Source organism: Erythrolamprus reginae, chromosome 4 (genome assembly GCF_031021105.1).
Source record: "Erythrolamprus reginae isolate rEryReg1 chromosome 4, rEryReg1.hap1, whole genome shotgun sequence".
Classification (NCBI taxonomy): Eukaryota; Metazoa; Chordata; class Lepidosauria; order Squamata; family Dipsadidae; genus Erythrolamprus; species Erythrolamprus reginae.
The window spans coordinates 59,313,425-59,337,049 of record NC_091953.1 but is presented as its reverse complement, the minus strand read 5'-3'; the positions used below and the strand labels follow the sequence as shown (position 1 = coordinate 59,337,049).

Genomic DNA, 23,625 nt, shown 5'->3' with positions numbered 1-23,625 from the left:
TTCTATTTTCTCTACTTTCCATGCCACATTTGCTATGGCTTTCTATAAAATGTCACAGCAGGTAGTAGCATCTTGTCAACCACACATCAAATCTGAGAAAAGTAAGAAGGGTTGGATTAATAATAAGAAAAATAATAAATAAGAAAAAAGTTCTAAAACAGTGGCAGGGACAAACTTTATATTTTAAATGTGGATATATTGAATTTGAGGTAGATTTTCCTCGACAAAACTTTAGATGTTTGTGGACCTCTGTCAAGCAATGAAAGCTGATCACTAAATATTTTTTTAAAAAAATCTTGTTATACAACCTAGTGTGATTATAATAATAGCACGTAGACTTATATACTGCTTCATGGTGCTTTTACGGCCCTTTCTAAGCGTTTTATAGAGTCAGCATATTGCCCCCAACAATCTGGATCCTCATTATCCCATCTAGATAAAGAAAAATTCTGTAATAGTTGGAAAAGCTTTAGCAATATCTAGGCTGTTTGTAGATTACAAAGGATTGGAGACCACTAATATGAAAAATCAAGTGGTCAGTCATATAGGTAAGCAGCCACAGAAATTGAATAAATAAGTAAAATCTCCCAGCCTTTGCCTCCTCCTAATTCTTATCATCATCACCTTTCTTTATTAAATACATCTAATTCTAAAGCATTTATATAGTCACCTAACTTTCAACCATTGCTATAGGTAGTGTTGTTGTTGTTACTTGTGAAGTTGTGTCTGACCCATCGCAACCCCATGGACAACCTTCTTCCAGGCCTTCCTGTCCTCTACCATCCCCCAGGGTATATTTAAGCTTATACCGACTGCTGCAGTAACTCCATCCAGCCAACCCCTTCTTTTTTTGCCCTCAATCTTTCCCAGCATTAGGCTCTTATACCAGTGAATCCTTCCTTCTCATTTGGTGGCCAAAGTACAGTGGCACCTCATGATACGAACAGGAGGAGGTTCATAAGGTGAAAAGTTCATAAGATGAAACAATGTTTCCCATAGGAATCAATGTAAAAGCAAATAATGCGTGCAAATCCTTCAGGAAAATCCCAAACTTTAGAAGGGAGGCGAACAGAGGGCAGGGAGGAGCAGCTAAAGGGGGCGGGTGGAAGAAGCAAGGCTAGGCTAAAGGGTGAGTGGGAAGGAAGAAAGGCAAGGGGGGGCACCCCTCCCTTTTCTTTCTTCAAAAAAGGGAAAAAAAGAGAAACCCCTTCATCCCAGCAGCAGCTGCTTGGGTTCGTAAGGTGAAAATAGTTCGGAAGAAGAGGCAAAAAAATCTTAAACACCGGGTTCGTATCTTGAAAAGTTCGTTAGAAGAGGCGTTCGTAAGATGAGGTACCACTGTATACTCAAAAAAATAAAGGGAACACTCAACACATCCTAGATCTGAATGAATGAAATATTCTCATTGAATATTTCATTTGCACAACTATGCCATTTGCACAACAGCATGTGAAATTGATTGTCAATCAGTGTTGCTTCCTAAGTGGACAGTTTGATATCACAGAGGTTTGATTTACTTGGAGTTATATTCTGTTGTTTAAGTGTTCCTTTTATTTTTTTTTGAGCAGTGTATTTGAGCTTCATCTTCAGGATCTGGCCTTCTAAAGAGCAATCAGGGTTGAGCTCCTTTAGGACTGACCAATTTGATTGCCTTGCAGTCCAAGGGACTCGCAGGAGTCTTCTCCAGTACCATAATTCAAAGGCCTAAATTCTTTGGTGCTCAGCCTTTCTTATGGTCCACAGCCATACATTACAACTGGGAAAACCATAGCCGTGACTATATTCAGTTTTGTTGGTAGGGTGATGACTCTGCTTTTTAGTATGCTGTCTAGATTTGTCATAGCTTTCCTCCCCAGGAGCAAGCGTCTTTTAATTTCTTGGCTGCAGTCCCCACCTGTGGGGATCTTGGAGCCAAGGAAAATAAAATCTGTGTCACTACTTCCCCTTCATCTCCATCTATTTGCCAGGAATTAAGAGAGCCGGATGCCATGATCTTAGCTTTTTAATGTTGAGTTTCAAGCCAGTTTTTGCACTCTCCTTCTTCACTCACATCAAGAGGCTCTTAAGTTCCTTTTCACTTTCTGCCATTAGAGTGGCATCATCTGCATATCTGAAGTTGTTGATATTTCTCACGGCAATCTAATTTTGAACTTTTGATTCAGTTAGTCCTGCCTTTCCCATGATGTGCTCTGCATATAAGTTAAATAGGCAGGGTGACAGTATAAAGCCTTGCCGAATTCCTTTCCCAATTTTGAACCTATTGGTGGTTCTATGTTTAGTTCTCACTGTTGCCACCTCATTTCTGCGGAAATAATATGGGGGCAACAGCAAAGAAGGCCCTCTTCCTAGATCCTCCCAGTCAGAATTCTTTGATTGACAGGGTCTGTAGCATAGTGTTGCGGCTGCCAGTTGGACAGTGAGGAGGCTGGTGTGGACTCGATGCCAGAGGCAGAGGCTCAGCCAGAGCCTTTGGAACCTTAAAAACCTCATAGCAGTGATGAGGAGGGTTTCTCCTCTTCTTGATTCAAGAGCCTGCAGAGCTGCCAAAATGCAGGAGTGGATACTCTAGAGCAGTGATGGCAAACCTATGGCACGGGTGCCACAGATGGCACAGAGCCATATCTGAGGGCACGCAAGGTGTTGCCCTATGTCAGCTGCAACATGCATGTGCCTGCTAATCAGCTGGTTTCTGTCCTCCTTTTTGGCCATTTTCGCTCTCTCCAGGCTTCAGAAAACCTCTGAACCCTGGGGGTGGCAACAAACAGCCCAAAGGGCCTATCAGAAGTCCAGAGGCTTCAATGATGCCCCTGGGGGGCAGTGCAGGGGATTGTGCGCATGTGTGTGGAACAGTGCGGGGGTGCATGCACAGGGGGGCACTGCATTATGGGTGTGGGCATGCACATGCCCGAGCAGTTGAATTGCTGCATGAAACGACGTTTGAAATTCGTGTCTTTTGATGGGCTTCACTTTATTTATTGAAGACAACTCCTGGGCATTTTGCCAAACTTTGTGAGCTATCAAAGACTAATTGCTATTTTATGATTTAAGACTTTCTGAACTTATGCCAACTGTTAATGTCTACTAATTAACAGTTGGGCTTTTGCAGAAAAGACTTCTTTGAGGTTCATGTGTGTGTGACCTCTGCTAAGACAGTTATTAGCAACTGGTTATTGATTAAAATCAGCTCAAACAAACTGGGTGTTTGCTACGTTCTTAGCTGGGGCAGAACACATACTTTCCCTGCCTGCCTGATTATGACTTGGTGATCACTGATAATTTTCTTTACCCAGGCCAACCCTGTATAAATATCTGATGGTTTCTCTATTATTTAATGACAATGATTTATATCATGCAGTGGCCCCCAACCTTTTTGGCACCAGGGACCGGTTTCCTGGAAAACATTTTTTCCACGGATTGGGGGAGGAGGATATGGCTTCAGTTTTGTTCGCACATCTGCCACTCATCTCCAGCTGTGTGGCCTGATTCCTAGTAGTCCATAGCCAAGGGGGGGAGGGTCGTTGGGGATCCCTAATCTAATGTATTTGTTTTTATTACTGAATCTTATGAATATTATTATAAATCATTTTGATCTGCAACAGTATAGGTAATGATCCAAACATAAATAAGAGATTAACAGATTTATTCAAATGTTTCCTAATAATTGTTATATTAGCAACTTGTCAAGGAAAGGCAAGTACTTACTGATTGCTCTGCTGAATTCTCCCAATATATTATATAGTAAAATAAAGATAAATTACTTTTCTCAAAGGGAGGCAAGAAACTTATAAAAATTGAATTAGCTTCTGAGGTTACATTTATTTCTCTTGGAGGTCCTATAATGGCTAAAACAAATAAACAAACACCATTATTTTAACCAAACCTCATGTCACCATTATTTAATCAAATATATACAAGAAACATATGCATGAACTATACTAGTTCATTTTAACGCCTGAGAGTATTTGCATTCCAAAAAAAAAAAGCTTATTGCAGCATTTCCTGCCACTGTCATTTGAATACATTCAATAAACCCAACTATTCATCAAGGAGCTGAAGACAACACAGTAAATGGGAGACCCCTGTGAATTGAGTTTAGTATTTTCTGCTCTAGTCTGCATTAACATCTATCCAACACCAGATCATATCTTGTATGAAAGAATTTGGTACTTTCTAATAGTAGTGGATCTAGATTTTAAGTTTATTTTAGAAACATAGAAACATAGAAGACTGACGGCAGAAAAAGACCTCATGGTCCATCTAGTCTGCCCTTATACTATTTTCTGTATTCTATCTTAGGATGGATATATGTTTATCCCAGGCATGTTTAAATTCAGTTACTGTGGATTTATCCACCACATCTGCTGGAAGTTTGTTCCAAGGATCTACTACTCTTTCAGTAAAATAATATTTTCTCACGTTGCTTTTGATCTTTCCCCCAACTAACTTCAGATTGTGTCCCCTTGTTCTTGTGTTCACTTTCCTATTAAAAACACTTCCCTCCTGGACCTTATTTAACCCTTTAACATATTTAAATGTTTCGATCATGTCCCCCCTTTTCCTTCTGTCCTCCCGATTATACAGATTGAGTTCATTAAGTCTTTCCTGATACGTTTTATGCTTCAGACCTTCCACCATTCTTGTAGCCCGTCTTTGAACCCGTTCAATTTTGTCAATATCTTTTTGTAAGTGAGGTCTCCACTACTGAACACAGTATTCCACCAGCACTCTATATAGTAAGATCATAATCTCCCTCTTCACCATGTAAGCTGGCTAGGTGACTCAAAATAAGTCAACCCACAAGGTTATTGTTGTGGAAGTGGACAGTAGAGAGGTGTATGCTACACAGGACTCCCTGAGTTTCTGAAGGAAAAACGAGACATAAATCTCACAAATGAATCAACCAAAACCTAAATAATATTATAAAAGATATGATGACAAGAGGAGCAACAGCAATAATGGGGAAAATCCTGATGCCTTTATTTGTAAAGAACCGAGATGACGAACCTATGGCGCGCATGCCGGAGGTGGCATGCAGAGCCCTCTCTGTGGGCAGCTGCTCTTATGGTTTTTGGCATGCGTATGCATGACAACCAGTTGGTCTTTATAAGCACCAAAGCCCTGGAAAATGCCCCCCAAAACACCCAAATCAGGCACTTTGGGGGGCTGTACTCAGGCCATTTTTGCAGGCCAAAAATTGCCCCCCAAACTGCCAAAAAAGAGGCATGCACATGCCGGCGTGAACATTTTTGGCACCAAGTGCCCAAACCGGAGTGCATGTGCATGTGTGCGTGCCAGAGCACCAGAAATGCGCACCAGCCAGCTGGCCTTCGGGTTTCCGATGCTCCGGCATGCATGTAGACCAACTGCTGCTGTGCATTGCCGATGCTTCAGTATGAACACTTGGTGCCAAAAGGTTTGCCATCCCTGGTATAGAATATTTAAGATAGGCCAATTATTCACATAAAACTAGAGCATATGTGCTTCTTAGTAGTCTTTTCTCTTTCTCCCCCCTTTCTCTCTTTTTCTTTCTCTCTATTTAGCTTTTCAAAGAAAAAAGAAAATCCTATCATTCCATAATGCAATGCTTATATAACTTCCTCTAAAATTTTCCTACACAGAGGCTAGTGTACCAATGAAATACTGTACATGAATATTTTTCTTGGGCTGAAAAAGGTACATCAGTGAACCTGTCTGTCCCAGTAGGAGTAAGAGATATACAATATAGATCATTGTGACTAATATGTCTCTCTGAAATGAAATGTACAATTCTGCTTATAGCATTCATTCATTCATTCATTCATTCATTCATTCATTCATTCATTCATTCGACTTGTATGCCACCCAATCCCGTAGGACTCGGGGACGCATACATTTATGAATAGCTATGTATGATAAATGTCTAATTCCTTTTTTAAAAAAAATCTTATTGACAAGTTTTTATGAGAGTCAATTTCATAAAATGCCTCTGGACCCTAGTTTAGAAAAACTGATGATGCCATTATTATTATTATTATTATTATTATTATTATTATTATTATTATTAATTAGACTTGTATGCCGCCCTTCTCTGAAGACTCGGGGCAGCTCACAGGGTACAATATAAAACAATATGTACACAAATCTAATTAATTGAAACTATAAGACCCCACTATATTAAAAACAGTCATTATAAATGATTCAGACTCTGAGACAAAATCAAGATTTGGTATTATATTTTGTTCTATTAGCCACAGTTTTCGCTTTCACACATGAAATGACTAACAGAAACATTTTAAGTCAGAGGCTTAATTCATCAGTAAATAACAAGTAACAAATAAAACATACTGTGAGCAATGAAGGTAGGGGTTTCAGTCCATTCTGATTTTAAGTTGCCTTCCTCAGCTCTAACACGCAAAATAATTCTATAAAAACCACCGATAGACCCAAAAACACATTCAGTTTTTGTGATATCTGTGCAGTTCACCTTTTCCCAATTTTCAAGGCCATTTATTCTGCAATATAATACAAAGACAGTAGAATTCCTTAGTGGTGTAATTTGAATGGCAACGTATGATAAAGAATAGAAATTTATATTTGATATTTGTCAACCATTTACTTACTTGCAATACTGAACGCTGTAAAACACCGGACCACTGATTCCCTTAACTGGAGACCAGTTCAATACATACTGAAGTTTATATGGCTTAATTGTCAGATTCTGTGGTGCTGGTAAGGAGAGAGAAAATCCTAAAAAAAGCAAAGAAACAAGAGGTGCTAAAAGGAATAAAAACATAATATCCACAATTCACCATACTCCAAAACACTTGAGGTGAGTTGGTCATTACAGATGCAGATATAATACTGTATGCTGGAGGGTAATAACTAAGCTAATTTGTCAGTGTGCCAATAGCTTAGGAACACATACTGCCATATTTTTACACCATCCTATTTCTGGTTATTCAAAGCAATCTACATAAAATTTCTCTTAATTCCCAACAATTACAAATGCAAACCTATTTGAAGCCTATCGGGGTAATTTACATTGTTTTGCAAGACACAAGCAAGGTGGGGATTCTCCTTCGTTAAAGTATCTCTCTTAATCTCATGAAATGGAAACCCAGAGCAGCCCTTCTCAAGCTGCACGCATGCAGAAATGAATAGATTGACAACGAAAATTAAAGGAGAACTCGGAGTTTTACAAAGTTTGGGGGAAATTTTATGAATGGTTTGAAAAAGAATACAGATGAAGGTTTTACTACTTAACTTAATATGAATGGGATGAAAGGAAATGCGAAATATGATTGGTGTAACACCGATGATGCAACAGACAAAGGGGGCAGCATTAGATAGATAACATTTACCTAAAATTAAACTTCAATACAATGGAAATGGAAATAAAGGTTTAGGATTATGACTATAAAGAGAAAAAACTGAGAGACGTTTTTCGGTTTCTCGTGTAATAAGAATTAGAATGAGCCACTTAGGGAAGGTCTTAGAGGGCACAGAAGGAAGTAGGAGAGGGAAAGAAAGGTGAGAGAGTAGAAGGGGAGGAAGAGAAGGAAGAAGGTAGTAGAGAAGGGAAGAGAAGGTGTAAGAAAGTAGGTAGCAGAGGTGGAATAGCCACCTGAGATAGAAAGAGGGGAGTGGGGAAAATAAATATTTGGACAGACTGAATAATAGAAAATAAAAATTGGAACATAATTTAGGTTATTGTATTATTGATTGTAGGATAATGTATGCACATGAATTGGTATTGAAAGTACAGTATATGAGATTCTTTGTATGTCTTTTAATGTGGAGAAAAATAAAAAATAAATAAAAAGGTGCACACATGGGGGAGGGACAGGAGGAAGCTACCATGGGTGCCAAGGTTAAAATCAGTGCATTTAAATGAGTCCCAATAAATGTTAGAACTGTCACAATGTTAACTTTGGACACCTTTTCCAACCTGAATTCTGGAGATACGAGAGACTAAAGAGAGAGGGCATCGGGAGGTATAAGATGCAGATTATTTTGGCAACCATATTCACTAAAACATGATGCATCAAGACAATTACTTATATTTAATGGACGTATGATTCATATTATAATCAACTCTACATATAAATCTTCATTTTTTTACTTACCTACTATCTATAATCCACACATCAGACTGAAATTACTCATTTATTTTTAAATTGTCTATCTAACCATTTTTAAAAGGAGGCACCAAGCAAATATCTGTATTGCTAGCATTTATAGCAATCCTACAGGTCAACTTAGTTCTCAGCCCATTGTCCCATAAATGTCTGTTTAAATAAACAATATTAATAACTTAAATAGGGTGATGATGCAGCTCTAGATCACTCCCGATTTGGAAAAAAAAAGCAGATTCAGAACTTTACACAGCAGTATCTTTTCATTGAGTCTGTCATCTGCAGCCCCATAACTGTCTGGTTTGGTTCTGCAACCCAACAAGACCGACAGACTTCAGAAGCCAATCAGAACTGCAGAAAAAACAACTGCTGCCAACCTGCCTTCCATTGAGGACCCAGGGGAAGAGCCTTCTCTGTGGCGGCCCCGGCCCTCTGGAACCAACTCCCCCCAGAGATTAGAATTGCCCCCACCCTCCTTGCCTTTCGTAAGCTACTTAAAACCCACCTCTGTCGTCAGGCATGGGGGAACTGAGATCCTCTTTCCCCCTAGGCCTTTACAATTCTATGCATGGTATGTATGTATGTATGTATGTATGTATGTATGTATGTATGTTTGGTTTTTATATTAATGGGGTTTTAATCGTTTTTAGTATTAGATTACTATTGTACACTGTTTTATTGTTGCTGTTAGCCGCTCCGAGTCTCCGGAGAGGGGCGGCATACAAATCCAATAAATGAATGAATGAATGAATGAATGAATGAATGAATAAATAAATAAATAAATAAATAAGAGGGCGGGGAAAATATTTACTGACCCCACGCATCCTGGACATAAACTGTTTCAACTCCTACCCACAAAACATTGCTATAGAGCACTGCATACCAAGACAACTAGACACAAGAACAGTTTGTTTCCAAATGCCATCACTCTGCTAAACAAATAATTCCCTCACCAGTATCAAACTATTTACTAAGTCTGCACTACTATTACTACTAGTTTTTTCCCCTCATCATTCCTATCACCCACTTACTCTCACTTATGACTGTATGACTGTAACTTGTTGCTTTTATCCTTAAGATTTTTATTAATATTGTTTCTTCATTGCATATTTGACCCCTATGACAATCATTAAGGGTTGTACCCAGCGGTGGGCTACTAGCTCGAACGCTAAATTGTGCTTGCCGCGGCGGATCATAAGTGCTTGCGGGACCAGCGTGATTTTGCTTCTGCACCTGTGGAGATAGCAAAATTGCACATGGAGCCGCAGGTGTGCCCGTGTTTCAGCATGCACGGAAGCAAAAAAACTCACCAAAACACGGACGCACCTGCGGCTCCGTGCACAATTTTGCTACCTCCACCAGTGCAGAAGCAAAATCATGCTGGCCCCAACAAGCACTTATGAGCCGCGACAGCAAGCCAATTAACTTAGCGTTCCGGCTAGTAGCACACTGCTGGTTGCACCTCATGATTGTTGACAAATGTATCTTTTTATTTTATGTACACTGAGAGCATATGCACCAAAGACAAATGGCCAATAAAGAATTCTATTCTATTCCTTGTGTGCCCAATCACACTTGGCCAATAAAGAATAAAGAATTCTATATTCCAAGAAACAGTCAGAACATATCAAAGCTTATCAAAAGTACTCTTGCCTCATAAAGTTTTCAGTCCAAACAGCCGACCTTTGCCTTTAAGACAAGCCTTCCTCTATCCTACAGCTGGGAAGTCTCTGACTATCGACTTTTGATTTTATAGTCTTGTATGTACGTATGTATGCATGTATGTGGCATGCATAAGTGCACCAGAGTGCCTTCCATCCCCTGTCCTAATGTTTCTCTCTTACTAGTATTATGTATATCAGGGGTCCTTAAACTTGGCAATTTTAAGACTTATGGACTTCAACTCCCAGAATTCTCCAGCCAGCTATGCTGGCTGGAGAATTCTGGGAGTTGAAGTCCACAAGTCTTAAAGTTGCCACTTTTGAAGACCCCTGATGTATACAAACATTGTTATATCTTTGTATACCACCAATATGTAGTTGATTAAATAAATAAATAAATAAAATTAAAATGTATGCCGGTCGGTCGGTCGAAAAATTTAGCCCATCTCTTATTTGGGATTTGAAAAAAACCCCACAATCTACCTAATTAAAAGGCGCGAGACCCTCCAGATTCTTTCTCTCAGGACCGCTCCAGCCGCCCGCCAACGCTATTTTTACACGCCTTTGGAAAGTACCTCCCAGCCCCTGACATAATACCTTCGACAGCCGCGAAAAGCAGCGGCCTCCAGAGGAAGAGGAACAGGAGCCGTTCGCCCAGGGGTAACATGCCGCCTGCGCTTCCTCCTCTCACGCAGCACCTCCTGAGGGGGCGAGCAGCGAGTCTCTCGGCCCGTCCGCCATTCTTTGTACCCCCAACGGCGGCAGGCCGCGACTCCTCCAGCTCCCGTGGGAGCCTGTGTCGGCGACAACCCCCTCAGCTTCCCGAATGAGGGCGGAGGCGGAACTTGCGGAGACGGCGCAAAAAGTTCAGGAGCCGGCTTCCGGGTGGCTACAAGTTCATAGCCCCGAGGAGGAACGGGAGACGGCCGGGTGCGGGTATAGGACTCGTGACCAGTTTCTCGCCTTTCCCTGCAGCGCTGCTAACCTCGGGGGCGAAATGTGAGAGGCCTCAGATTTATTTGGCCTACAATTAAATTACAATTACAATTTAAGGGGCGTACATAAGTGCACCAGAGTGCCTTCCGTCTCCTGTCCTAATGTTTCTCTTTTGCTAGTATCATGTATATAGAATAGAATAGAATTCTTTATTGGCCAACTGTGATTGGACACACAAGGAATTTATCTTAGTGTGTATGCTCTCAGTGTACATAAAAGAAAATATAGATTTGTCAAGAATCATGTGGTACAACACTTAATTATTGTCATAGGGGTCAAATAAGCAATGAAGAAACAATATTAATAAAAATCTTAGGATACAAGCAACAAGTTAAAGTCATACAGTCCTAAGTGGGAGAAAAGGGGTGATAGGAATGATGAGAAAAAACTAGTAGAAATAGTAGTGCAAACGTAGTAAAATATTTGACAGTGTTGAGGGAATTATTTGTTTATCAGAGGGATGGCGTTCGGGAAAAAACTTCTTGTGTCTAGTTGTCTTGGTATATGAATAGTATATCTTTGTATACCACCAATACTGTACTTGACAAAACAAACAAATAAAATGAATATATAAATTTCCACAATTCCCGACTTGGCATGCTCGGACTGATGAGAAGTGAAATCCAACCTTAGGAAAGCCACTGATTTTCCCTGCCTTGAAACGTTACGTTCTGCATTGTGGGGCATCTCTCAAATGGTGTTTTTTTTGAGAGGTGACTTTTGTTTTTTTCTTGAAAGACGTTTCACTTCTCTTCCAAGAAGAACGGTGGGAAATGGAAGGATCAAAAGTCAGAGCTGAAGAAGCTTCTTGGGTGAGAAGCGAAACGTCTTCAAAGAAAAAAAAAAAGTCCCGTTGCCTTTTTAAAAAGTACCTTTGAGACAACCATGACCTGGATGACTGAGAATCTCCATAGACACATGGGGAAAGTCACATATCCCTTTATTTAGCACTCATTTATTTATCTATTTATCTATTTTATTTACTTTTATTTATTTTTTTGTTTTGTAAAGTACATATTGGTGGTATACAAAGATATAACAATATTTATATACTGTACATAATACTAGTAAAAGAGAAACATTAGGACAGGAGACGGATGCATTAACATATCTATTTGAGGCATATCCGTTTGAGATATGGAGAGGGGGGATCTGCTGCTTGGGTAACAGTCTCTCCAAACCTGCCCAGGCTTCATGTTCTGGGGAATCCAGAGCATGATACCATGGTCTTTCAAGACTGAAGGATGCCAATGCAATGCAATGCAATGCAATGCTATTCATTCATTCATTCATTCATTCATTTATTTATTTATTTATTTATTTAGATTTGTATGCCGCCCCTCTCCGAAGACTCGGGGCGGCTCACAACAAGATATAACAAATCATAAATAATTCAAATAACTTAAAAATATTTAAAGATTTAAAAGGAACCCCATATACTAACAGACACACACACAAGCATACCATGTATAAAATTGAACAAGCCCGGGGGAAGTGTTTCAATTCCCCCATTCCTGACAGCAAAGGTGGGTTTTAAGGAGTTTACGGAAGGCAGGAAGAGTAGGGGCAGTTCTAATCTCTGGGGAGAGTTGGTTCCAGAGAGCCGGTGCCGCCACAGAGAAGGCTCTTCCCCTGGGGCCCGCCAACCGACATTGTTTAGTTGACGGGACCCGGAGAAGGCCCACTCTGTGGGACCTAATCGGTGGCTGGGATTCGTGCGGCAGGAGGCGGTCCCGGAGATATTCTGGTCCGGTGCCATGAAGGGCTTTAAAGGTCATAACCAACACTTTGAATTGTGACCGGAAATTGATCGGCAGCCAATGCAGGCTGCGGAGTGATGGTGAAACATGGGCATACCTAGGTAAGCCCATGACTGCTCTCGCAGCTGCATTCTGCACGATCTGAAGTTTCCGAACATTTTTCAAAGGTAGCCCCATGTAGAGAGCATTACAGTAGTCGAACCTAACGATTTGGGTTGATCAGCAGGAAGAGAAAAGTGTAGTCGAAATTATGTAGAACAGCGTGTGGCAGATTCACATCCAACACAACCTCCGAGCATGTGCAGAGATTTTTTTGGGGGGGAAACCCTGGCAGTAGCTCCACCTCTGTGAATTGCTGCTTCCTGTTTTGTCATGCACTGTATGGGAGTTTTTACTCGTAAAGGCACCTTGCTGTTCAAGGGCCGTTGCTATTGTTCGTGATGCCCGTGGCAAAAATTCAGCCAAGCTAGCTGAGATTTGAACGGGAGGTGGCCTGGAGGTTGAGCCTCTTGCCTCACAATCAGGAGGTTGTGAGTTCAATCCTAGGTAGAAGCAGATATAAGGGTCTCCTACTTGGGCAGAGGCTTGGACTAGATGACCTGCAAAGGTCCCTTCCAAATCTGTTTATCTGATGGGTCTTGGCCGTTGAAGAGGTTGCATTCTCCAGACCAGACTGGGTGGGGAGGAGAGGAAGGCAAAGACAACAACTATATCAGCTGGTGACAATGGCAGCGGAATAAAGAGTCTCTTCATCTGAGCCATGCGGTTGCAGGGCCACCAAAGTGCAGAAATGGGAGGGAAGAGGTCAAGTGGGGGCAGTTGAAGCAGAGGCAGCAGCTCACCCAGGCCAGGTGAAGTGTGAGGTTTTCACTTAATTACCGCAACAGGCTCCCAGGATTGCTTTGCTGTCACTAAGCGGCTCAATCGCACATCATGTTTTACTCAACAACCATTATGCATAACAATGGAAATTGTGGCCCCAATAACCCAAAGGCTACTTTAATTAAGGGAAATTTAATTAATGGGGAATCCAGAGCATGATACTACGATCTTCCAAGACTGAAGGATGCCAATGAACTTTAATTTTAAATTAAATTAATTAATTTTAAATTAAATTGATTAATTTTAAATTAAATTGATTAATTTTAAATTAAATTGATTAATTTTAAATTAAATTGATTAATTTTAAATTAAATTGATTAATTTTAAATTAAATTGATTAATTTTAAATTAAATTGATTAATTTTAAATTAAATTGATTAATTTTAAATTAAATTGATTAATTTTAAATTAAATTGATTAATTTTAAATTAAATTGATTAATTTTAAATTAGATTAATTTTAAATTAAATTGATTAATTTTAAATTAAATTAATTAATTTTAAATTAAATTAATTAATTTTAAATTAAATTAATTAATTTTATTAGTTTAATTAAGAAATTGCTTTATTTTGAGATAAACATCTTACAGAGCAAAGCAACGTTCAGTAGCGACCCCTTTGTTAGAGGCTTGCCCACCTCAGGGAAGGCTATCCTTTGGAGAAAAAGAAGAGGTTGCTCATCTTTAATAAAGCATCAGAATAGAAACATAGGTACAATCTGAGAATGTGAGGTACACATTTTTAACACAATGCCTACAAATCTGGCTCCTTCCCATTTCATTCTCCTACTTATCCTGGAATATTGCTTTCAAACAATTCATTTTATCTGTTTTTGGTCAATTTTATCTGTTCGCCAGACTTGAATTTCTGTCCATGCTATGTTACAAACCCTTTATTAAAAAAAATGTAAAATTAACTAATCATGGCAATTACAATGTGCTGAAACTAAGTCCTGTGATTCATAGCTTCCTCTTGTCTGTGTGTATGAGGAGAAAAATTACGGTAACTTTTTCCTTGTTGCTTAATTTCCATTGACCACAGTACATTGTTAGCTGTTACCGTAAACTGTGTCATTACATTGCCATATTTCATGTGGCTCCAGGCAATACACACTTCGGGGATGACATAAATTTATATAATAGAGGGGAAATTCCTTCATATTAAGAAAGAACCTTAACAAAAAGAAGAAAAGACAATCTCGGCGTGTATTTTTTACAGATTAAGAAATACTTCCAAATGTGTTGCCTTCTATGCCTAATCTAACATGATCCAGTTTGTGAGGGTGGGGAAAAAAGTTTTTCTCTTGGAGTTATGTAAAAAGTCTCATATTCCATTACTAGCAATTACTCGCAATACATTATTTAAAAATGTTTATCAAGTATAAAATATAGAGTAAATTACAAATGTGCCTTTTTCCCTCAGTGGTTAAAACTAATCAGAATCCTTATTTCTTTTTGCTTTGTATAGCAAATTAAACTTCAATATATCTCAGCAGAAATGATAAAACATGAAGCCATTTTTTTTGCAAATCAAATGAAATTAACATCTAAGAATTAAGACAGCTGCAAAATGCTATTGAAACATGTTCACGTTTGACCAAAAATTATTTTCGGCTTTGAATTAAGTAACCTATTTGAGGTTAGTTGGGGAAAAGATCAGAAGCAACGTGAGAAAATACTATTTTACTGAAAGAGTAGTAGATTCTTGGAACAAACTTCCAACAGACATGGTTGGTAAATCCACAGTAACTGAATTTAAACATGCCTGGGATAAACATATATCCATTCTAAGATAAAATACAGGAAATAGTATAAGGGCAGACTACATGGACCATGATGTCTTTTTCTGCCTTCAACCTTCTATGTTTAGTTCATTTATTCCTATACAGTGATACCTTGTCTTACAAACTTAATTGGTTCCGGGACAAGGTTCTTAAGGTGAAAAGTTTGTAAGATGAAACAATGTTTCCCATAGGAATCAATGGAAAAGCGATTAATGCGTGCAAGCCCAAAATTCACCCCTTTTGCCAGCTGAAGCGCCCATTTTTGCGCTGCTGAGATTCCCCTGAGGCTCCCCTCCATGGGAAACCCCACCTCCAGACTTCTGTGTTTTTGCCATGCTGCAGGGAAATCCCAGCAGGGGAATCCCAGCATTGCAAAAACGAGCGCTTCGCTGGCAACGGAAGTCCGGAGGTGGGGTTTCCCAGCGAAGGGAGCATCAGTGAAATCGCAGCATCGCAAAAACACCGAAGTCCTCGAAACCCCACCTCCGGACCTCTGTGTTTTTGCGATGCTGCGAAGTCCGGAGGCGTGGCATCCCAGCGGTGGCGGTGGGTTTTTGTAAGGTGAAAATAGTTTGTAAGAAGAAGCAAAAAAATCTTAAACCCCAGGTTTGTATCTCGAAAGTTTGTATGACGAGGCGTTTGTAAGATGAAGTATCACTGTAATTCTAAAGTGTCTTGAGAGTTCAGAATCTTAAGGATTCAACAAGAGCTCTGAATTAGTCTCTCCTCATAAATTCAGTATTCAGTATTTTTATAAAACGTAAAAAAAGTGAATATTCTAAACTACAACCAGAAGTTGACTATTTTTGTTATTGTCACTCATCGTAGCCTTTGCAGAAAAGTGAAAGTATGAGTCAAGTATCATGAGGGCTTTATTAAAGCAAATATTACTTCCTCTTGAACTCCTGGCAACCATGCATAAGCACTGTAAATACTGAAACTTTAGTGCATTCCAAACCAATGAAGCATATGCAGAAGTAGCACCTGAAGTGAATAGCCAAGGTTAGTGATGGCAAGCCCATGGCATGTTTGCCACAGGTGGCACCTGGAGCCATATCTGAGGGCACGTGAGACGGTGCCCCATTTCATCTCCAGCGTGCATGCTGGCCAGCTGATTTTCCTAACTTACGTTTGGCCCCTTAGGCTGTTTTTCGCCCTCCCCAGGGCTCAGGAGCCCTGGGAAGAGCGGAAACAACCCAACAGGCCTACCACAAGTCCGGAGGCTTTAGTAAAGCCTGTGTGCATGCATGGGGGTGGGCAGTGTGGGGGTTGTGTGAACTTGGGGGGGGAGGGTATAGCATTATGGGTGTGGGCATGCACACATGCACTATTGTGTGCATACACACCCTTTTGGAACCCAAGCCAAAAAAGGTTCGCCATAGGTCTTCCTGAGCAAGCTTTAATCGTGCCCTGATGTTCTTTATGGACATAAAGGTTCCGTCCTTAAATCGAATTTGTACAGTTTCTTTTAATTGTGGACTGCCATTTTGTCATCAATAATGGGAAGAGCTGCCTCTTATTTACAGGATAAAATTCTGGGGTTCTTTCAACAACTTGCATTCTGTTCTTGGGTTGAACTTCCTGGATTAACCAAGTTGACAGTTGTTTGATACCTCCACTGGTAGATGATCTTCTTGACAGTGGAATGCTCAATGTTCATTAGTTTTGTGATCTTATTAAATCCCTTTCCAGACTGATGGACATCCCTATATCTTCTTTCAGTGAACTCTTTTGTTCTAGGTATTGTGATTCCACCCACTTCAGCAACAAAGAAAAACAAACTAAATGGGTTTTAAATGATAGCTTCCTGCTAGATCCTCTCTAACAATGTTCTAATGATCTGAACCCAATTGGCTGCACTTGATTCTAATTTTAGGTTATTGAACTAGTGATAAATGTAATAGAATGCTTATTTTTTCCACAGGTGAACTTTGCATCTGTGTTACAATTAAATTGCAAAGATTACAAGATATAAATAGTTCATATTTGTTACTACGGTACTTAGTTTGGGTAATGAAAATAAGAAAAAATAAAATAAATAAAATAAAAAATAAAATAAATAAATAAAAACATAATGAGAAAAACAAGAAAATAAGCTCCGAGAGCACAAAGGACCCCACATATTTGCTATATATCCTCTTTATCAATATTGTTGAAATAAAGATCAAATATTGGTAGTACTCAGGTTATGACCACCTATTCAGTAACTTTTTAAAGTTATGATGGTGCAAAACAAGTGGTGCAAGTCAACTGATGGCGATTCAGGAACTTTGCACTTATGACATCAAAGTCACATGATCACTAGTTGCAACCTTCCCTGTCAGCTTTCCACAAGCAAAGTCAATGGGAAAAACCAGTACAGAAGGTTGCAAGTTGCTGTCCTAAGCCATTTTGTCTCCTGAGAAGCCTTGCTACAGACTATAGAACCTAGTGGTTTTGTACTCTATAGCAGTGTTTCCCAACCTTGGCAACTTGAAGATATTTGGACTTCAACTCCCAGAATTCCACAGCCAGCGAATTCTGGCTGGGGAATTCTGGGAGTTGAAGTCCAGATATCTTCAAGTTGCCAAGGTTGGGAAACACTGCTCTATAGCAACCTCTTGCCTGCACTCTTTAGCACAGGGGTAGGGAATGTTGACCCTTCTATGACATGGGGACTTCAACTCCCAGAATTCCTGAGCTAGCATGATTGGCTCAGGAATTCTGGAAGTTGAAGTCCACAAATCATAGAAGAGCCAACGTTCCTTACCCCTGCTAGCACATGCTCACCTACAGCAACCAACAGTCCCCTGGATCTGTGGGGGTTGCTATCACTAGATATGGTCATGTGACTTGCACTTACAATCGTATCACTTAGCAACAGAAATTCTAGTCCTCAATTGTTGTCATAACCTAAGGACTATGGTTAGTTTTCTCTTAACCACAATTGGATATGGAGTCTCAGTCATTGAACAAAAAATGCTATTGAGAGATGTCACAGGAGTGCTCATATGACTGTTTCACTCAATAATGTTAATCCTAGCACTCCCAGTTGTGGTCATTAAGCAACTGTGTGAGTCATTAAGTGGGTGAAGTCTGAGGTAAAGTCCTTTGGGCAGAAACTCCTGGAAGGCTCTGCTGAGAACCTGAAAATCCTACCAAAACCCAAGCAGGATTTTCAGCCCCTGAGATACTCACATCAAGGGTGAGTTCCTCTCCGCTCAGACCAGATCACTCCTCAGCTGTCTTTCGGGCTGAATCCACCTTCTGAGCATGTGCGGAAGTGAAACAGCATGAGGGGACGTGCGTGAAACATCACGATGTGAACAGGTGACAAAGGAAGTGGAACTGACTCACCAGTGACTTGCATCGGGCTTTCCAGGACCTCCCCAGCCTAGAATGGAGCAACCTGTCACAGCCAACTTGCCGTGGCCATCTTGCCATGATCAATTTGCCACAACCAACTCACCACGGGACACACCATGGCCAACCTGCCACAGGACCTGTCACAGGACAATTCAACAATTCATTGTAATTATTTAAAATAATTAAAACATTTCCTTTGTCATTTGTTCCTTCTTTGGCATCCTTTCTTTAATGACTATTCCACCATGTCTTCCATATTAGTGTAACTCTTGTTCTCCAGTGGCTTGGCTGTGGCGAATCATTTCTCTGCTCATAGCTAAAAGTTCTGTTTGGAGTTTGGTTCCCTCTTGTCTCTATGTGCTAATTGAAAGGTGTCTGAAGGGTGTTGTTCCCCTCCATGGGCTGAAACTCAGTCTTTCACTTGGGTGGATAGATTTAAACTCAATCTCTGCATCTTTCTCAAATTTTCTCCATCCACAGAAGGGGACTCCTGTAGGGTGCATAGAAAAGGCTTAATTCAATTAATTGATTTCAATCAATTAATTGTCTCACACATATGTCAAGCTTCAGGTTTGAAACATTCAATTTCCAAATGGGTCTTATTTTGTTCCTGTTATTGTCAACAGAACAATTCACTATTGTGCTGCGAATTTAATCCATGTTAAGCTTGTGCAAAGGATTTTGGAAGAGGTGCTTTGCAAAGCATACATTACAAATATTAAAAGTAACATTTTCTGGAAAACGTGTGCAGATGCTTCACAAACTACTCCAGCTGCTTCTGCATAAATGCATGTATAGCTGCTTTACTGTCTCCCAGATATAAATTGCTTGTGTACGTATATACTAGCATTTAGGTCTAAAACTATTTTTGCACAAATACTAATCCTCCAAATAAAAATAAGATGACTTAATTTAATTTTCTATTTAAAATGAAGCTAACGTATTAATTTGCTAATTTTTCCTTCCCTTGGAATCCAATTACAATCAGCCAGTACACATGGACGAATAGGTGGGAAATTATAAAATGATTATTCCAACATGATATAAATTGAATTGTATATATTATTTCAAATACATATCAAGCAAGTCTGACTGGCCTTCCAGCCATGTTTAAATCAAAATAAATTAGAGGATAACATTCAAAATTAAAGCCAAGGTCTGAATTACAATTAGGGGTTTTTTTGTATTAGTAAGACTTCTATACTTAGTGGAGCAATGGTAGCTCCTCTAAATGTTAAATGTTGTTTGTCTTGTTTGCCTTAAAGAAAAATCAATAAAAATATTTAAAAAAACAAAACAAAATTAAAGCCAAAAAAAGTCTTTTAAAAAAGTTTATTCAATTTTACACTGATTCTTTATTGGCAAAAGATAAATACAACATAGACCAAGACCGCCTTCTGCTGCATGAATCCCAGCGACCGGTCAGGTCCTACAGAGTTGGCCTCCTCCAGGTTCCGTCAACCAGATAATGTTATTTGGCAGGGCCCGGGGAAGAGCCTTCTTTGGGGGAGGGGGGGGTGTTCCTCTAGAATCAGCTTCTCCCCGGGAGATTCGTATGGGCCACCCCCCTCCTTATCTTCCGTAAGAGTCTGAAGACTCACTTATGCCACCAGGCCTAGGGCCATTAGATCTTTTTCCCCTGCCCAATAAGTGTGTTGAGAGAATGTGGAATGAAAGGAATGATTGTTTTTTATGGTTTTGGGGGTTTTTTAAAAAAGATTTTTAATTAGTTAATTGGATTAAGATATTTTGTATATTTTATATGTTGTGAGCCACACTGAGTCCTTGGAGAGGGGCTGCATAGAAGTCCAATAAATAAATAAATAAATAAATATGTAAAACCCTAGTTTTCCACCTAATTTTAACTTTAAATGGACTGTCTTTCTGCTATTTTAAAATAAATCTGATATTTTTATTACTGGTTAGCAAATCAAATTCTCAGAACCTGTCATACAACAAACTTAATTACTGTCCTTTATACATTCGAATTGCAGGTTCCTAAGTCTATGCTTTTAACTGTTGACTAAATTATTTGATTTATATCATAGAAACATAGAAGTCTGACGGCAGAAAAAGACCTCATGGTCCATCTAGTCTGCCCTTATACTATTTTCTGTATTTTATCTTAGGATGGATATATGTTTATCCCAGGCATGTTTAAATTCAGTTACTGTGGATTTATCTACCACATCTGCTGGAAGTTTGTTCCAAGGATCTACTACTCTTTCAGTAAAATAATATTTTCTCATGTTGCTTTTGATCTTTCCCCCAACTAACTTCAGATTGTGTCCCCTTGTTCTTGTGTTCACTTTCCTATTAAAAACACTTCCCTCCTGGACCTTATTTAACCCTTTAATATATTTAAATGTTTCGATCATGTCCCCCCTTCTCCTTCTGTCCTCCAGACTATACAGATTGAGTTCATTAAGTCTTTCCTGATACGTTTTATGCTTAAGACCTTCCACCATTCTTGTAGCCCGTCTTTGGACCCGTTCAATTTTGTCAATATCTTTTTGCAGGTGAGGTCTCCAGAACTGAACACAGTATTCCAAATGTGGTCTCACCAGCACTCTATATAGTGGGATCATAATCTCCCTCTTCCTGCTTGTTATACCTCTAGCTATGCAGCCAAGCATCCTACTTGCTTTCCCTACCGCCTGACTGCACTGTTCACCCATTTTGAGACTGTCAGAAATCACTACCCCTAAATCCTTTTCTTTTGAAGTATTTGCCAACACTGAACTGCCAATACAATACTCAGATTGAGGATTCCTTTTCCCCAAGTGCATTATTTTACATTTGGAAACATTAAACTGCAGTTTCCATTGCTTTGACCATTTATCTAGTAAAGCTAAATCATTTACCATATTACAGACGCCTCCAGGAATATCAACCCTATTGCACACTTTAGAGTCATCGGCAAATAGGCAAACCTTCCCTACCAAACCTTCCCCTATGTCACTCACAAATATATTAAAAAGAATAGGACCCAGAACAGATCTTTGTGGCACACCGCTTGTAACCTGACTCTGCTCAGAATACTCGCCATTAACAATAACTCTCTGATGTCTACGCTTCAGCCAGCTGCAAATCCATTGAACTATCCAGGGATTAAGTCCAATCTTCACTAATTTATCTATCAGCTCTTTATGTGGAACCGTATCAAAGGCTTTGCTGAAGTCCAGGTTCATCCACCTTCATCCAACACCTTTGTGACATAGTCAAAGAAATCAGTGAGATTAGTCTGACATGATTTGCCTTCAGTAAAGCCATGCTGATTTGGGTCTAATAAGTTATTGTTTTTTAGGTGCTGATTTATCCTCTTTTTGAGTAGAGTCTCCATCATTTTAACTACAACTGATGTCAAGCTAACTGGCCTGTAGTTACCAGCTTCTTCTCTACTGCCCTTCTTGTGAATAGGCACAACACTGGCCATTCTCCAATCCTCAGGAACTTCTCCTGTTAACAAGGATTGGTTAAACAAATCAGTCAAGGGGGTAGCAATGACAGATCTGAGTTTTTTAAGAACTCTGGGGTGGATGCCATCTGGACCCATTGCCTTATTTATCTTTAATCGTTCAAGTTCTTCTAAGACATCAGCTTCTAAGATCACTGGAGCTGAATCCGTACAGCTGGAAGCAATGCTATATCCCTCTATAGTATTATTTTGTAAGGTGTCTTTTGAGAAAACTGAACAGAAGTAGCTATTGAAATGGTCAGCGATCTCCTTATTCCCATTAATGCATGTATTATTCCTGGTACTAAGCTTCGTGATGCCGCAGCTTTTCTTCTTCTTATCATTAATATATCTGAAGAAGGTTTTATCCCCCTTCTTTACAGATTTGGCAATTTCTTCCTCTTTTGAGGCTTTAGCAGCATATATTATCTGTTTCGCCTCCTTCTGTCTCATTTTATATACCTCCCTATCAGCTATACTTCCAGACTCTTTATACCTCCTATAGGCAGCCTTTTTTTCATTGACTATAGCCCTTACATCATTGCTAAACCATAGCGGTTTCTTCTTCCTTTTACCTTTAGTTATTTGTCTTACATACAGTCCAGTGGCTTTTAAGATGGCCTTTTTTAATACAGTCCACTGGATGCTCGCTCCTGCCATTTTATCCCTCCCCTTTAATTCATTATCTAAATATTCTCCCATTGCATTAAAATTTGTTTTTCTGAAATCCAATACTTTGGTTGCATTATAGGATTGCTCACAATGAGTTTTTACATCAAACCACAAACATAGATGGTCACTGCAACCTAAATTTTCTCCCACCTTGACATCTGAAACCCAATTCCCATTCGTAAAAACTAAATCTAGAATATTCTCCCCTCTAGTTGGTGTCTTAACCAGCTGTGCCAGAGCTGCTCCTGTAAAGGCCTCTACTATATTCTTACTTTTGCATGTAAGGGCACTGGGGATATTCCAGTCAACATCAGGCATGTTGAAATCACCCATAACCACAATATCTCCCTTTACTGCCATTTGGGTAATTTCATCCACCATCTTGTTGTCATATTCCTCGGATTGCCCTGGAGGCATATAGATCACCCCAATTCTAATGACAGAACCTTCTTTATTTTGCATGCAAATCCAGAGAGTCTCTAGATCTTGACACGTATTTTGAATTAGTGTTGTTTTTAGACTTTCTTTAATATAAATGGCTACTCCACCTCCCCTTCTCTCTATTCTATCCTTCCTATACAGTGTATATCCTGGTATGGATATTTCCCATTCATTAGAATCCTTAAACCATGTCTCAGTTATGGCAACCAGGTCCAAATTATCTCTAGATATTATGGCCATTAATTCACAGAGCTTGTTGCTCAAGCTTCAAGCATTTGTGCACATTACCCGAAGAACATTATTTTCGTTATTAGTTTGCCCCTTATCATCAACAACTACATCTATATTATTTGCAGCTCCCTTTTCATAAGCTTCCAAAAACTGCTTTATCCTCATTGGTCGGGGACAGAAATCACCCACATCAGTTACATCTCTGTCCCCTTTACCTAGTTTAAATGCCTGTCCAAAAAAGTTCTGAATTCCTCACCGAGCACCTGGGTACCTCTGTATGATGG

The 23,625-nt window shown here is 39.5% G+C and overlaps 1 protein-coding gene across 3 annotated transcripts in view; it reads right to left on the bottom strand.

The window, feature by feature from the left end:
- IFNGR2 (interferon gamma receptor 2) overlaps positions 1-10,748 on the bottom strand; it is a 28,494-nt gene extending 17,746 nt beyond the window's left edge. For 2 of the 3 annotated variants that reach the window (XR_011558988.1, XR_011558989.1), the window contains exons 1-4: positions 10,373-10,686; positions 6,600-6,726; positions 6,325-6,491; positions 3,703-3,842 (exon numbers count right to left, since the gene is read on the bottom strand). Coding sequence is in view for 1 of the 3 variants with exons in the window: in XM_070750355.1 (XP_070606456.1) it covers positions 3,703-3,842; positions 6,325-6,491; positions 6,600-6,726; positions 10,373-10,442 (504 nt within the window). In the remaining 2 variants the exon portion in view is untranslated. Of the gene's footprint in view, positions 1-3,702; positions 3,843-6,324; positions 6,492-6,599; positions 6,727-10,372 lie in introns of all 3 variants that reach the window. The other variant, XM_070750355.1, reaches the window with a different exon arrangement.
- Between the last annotated feature and the right edge of the window lie 12,877 nt (positions 10,749-23,625).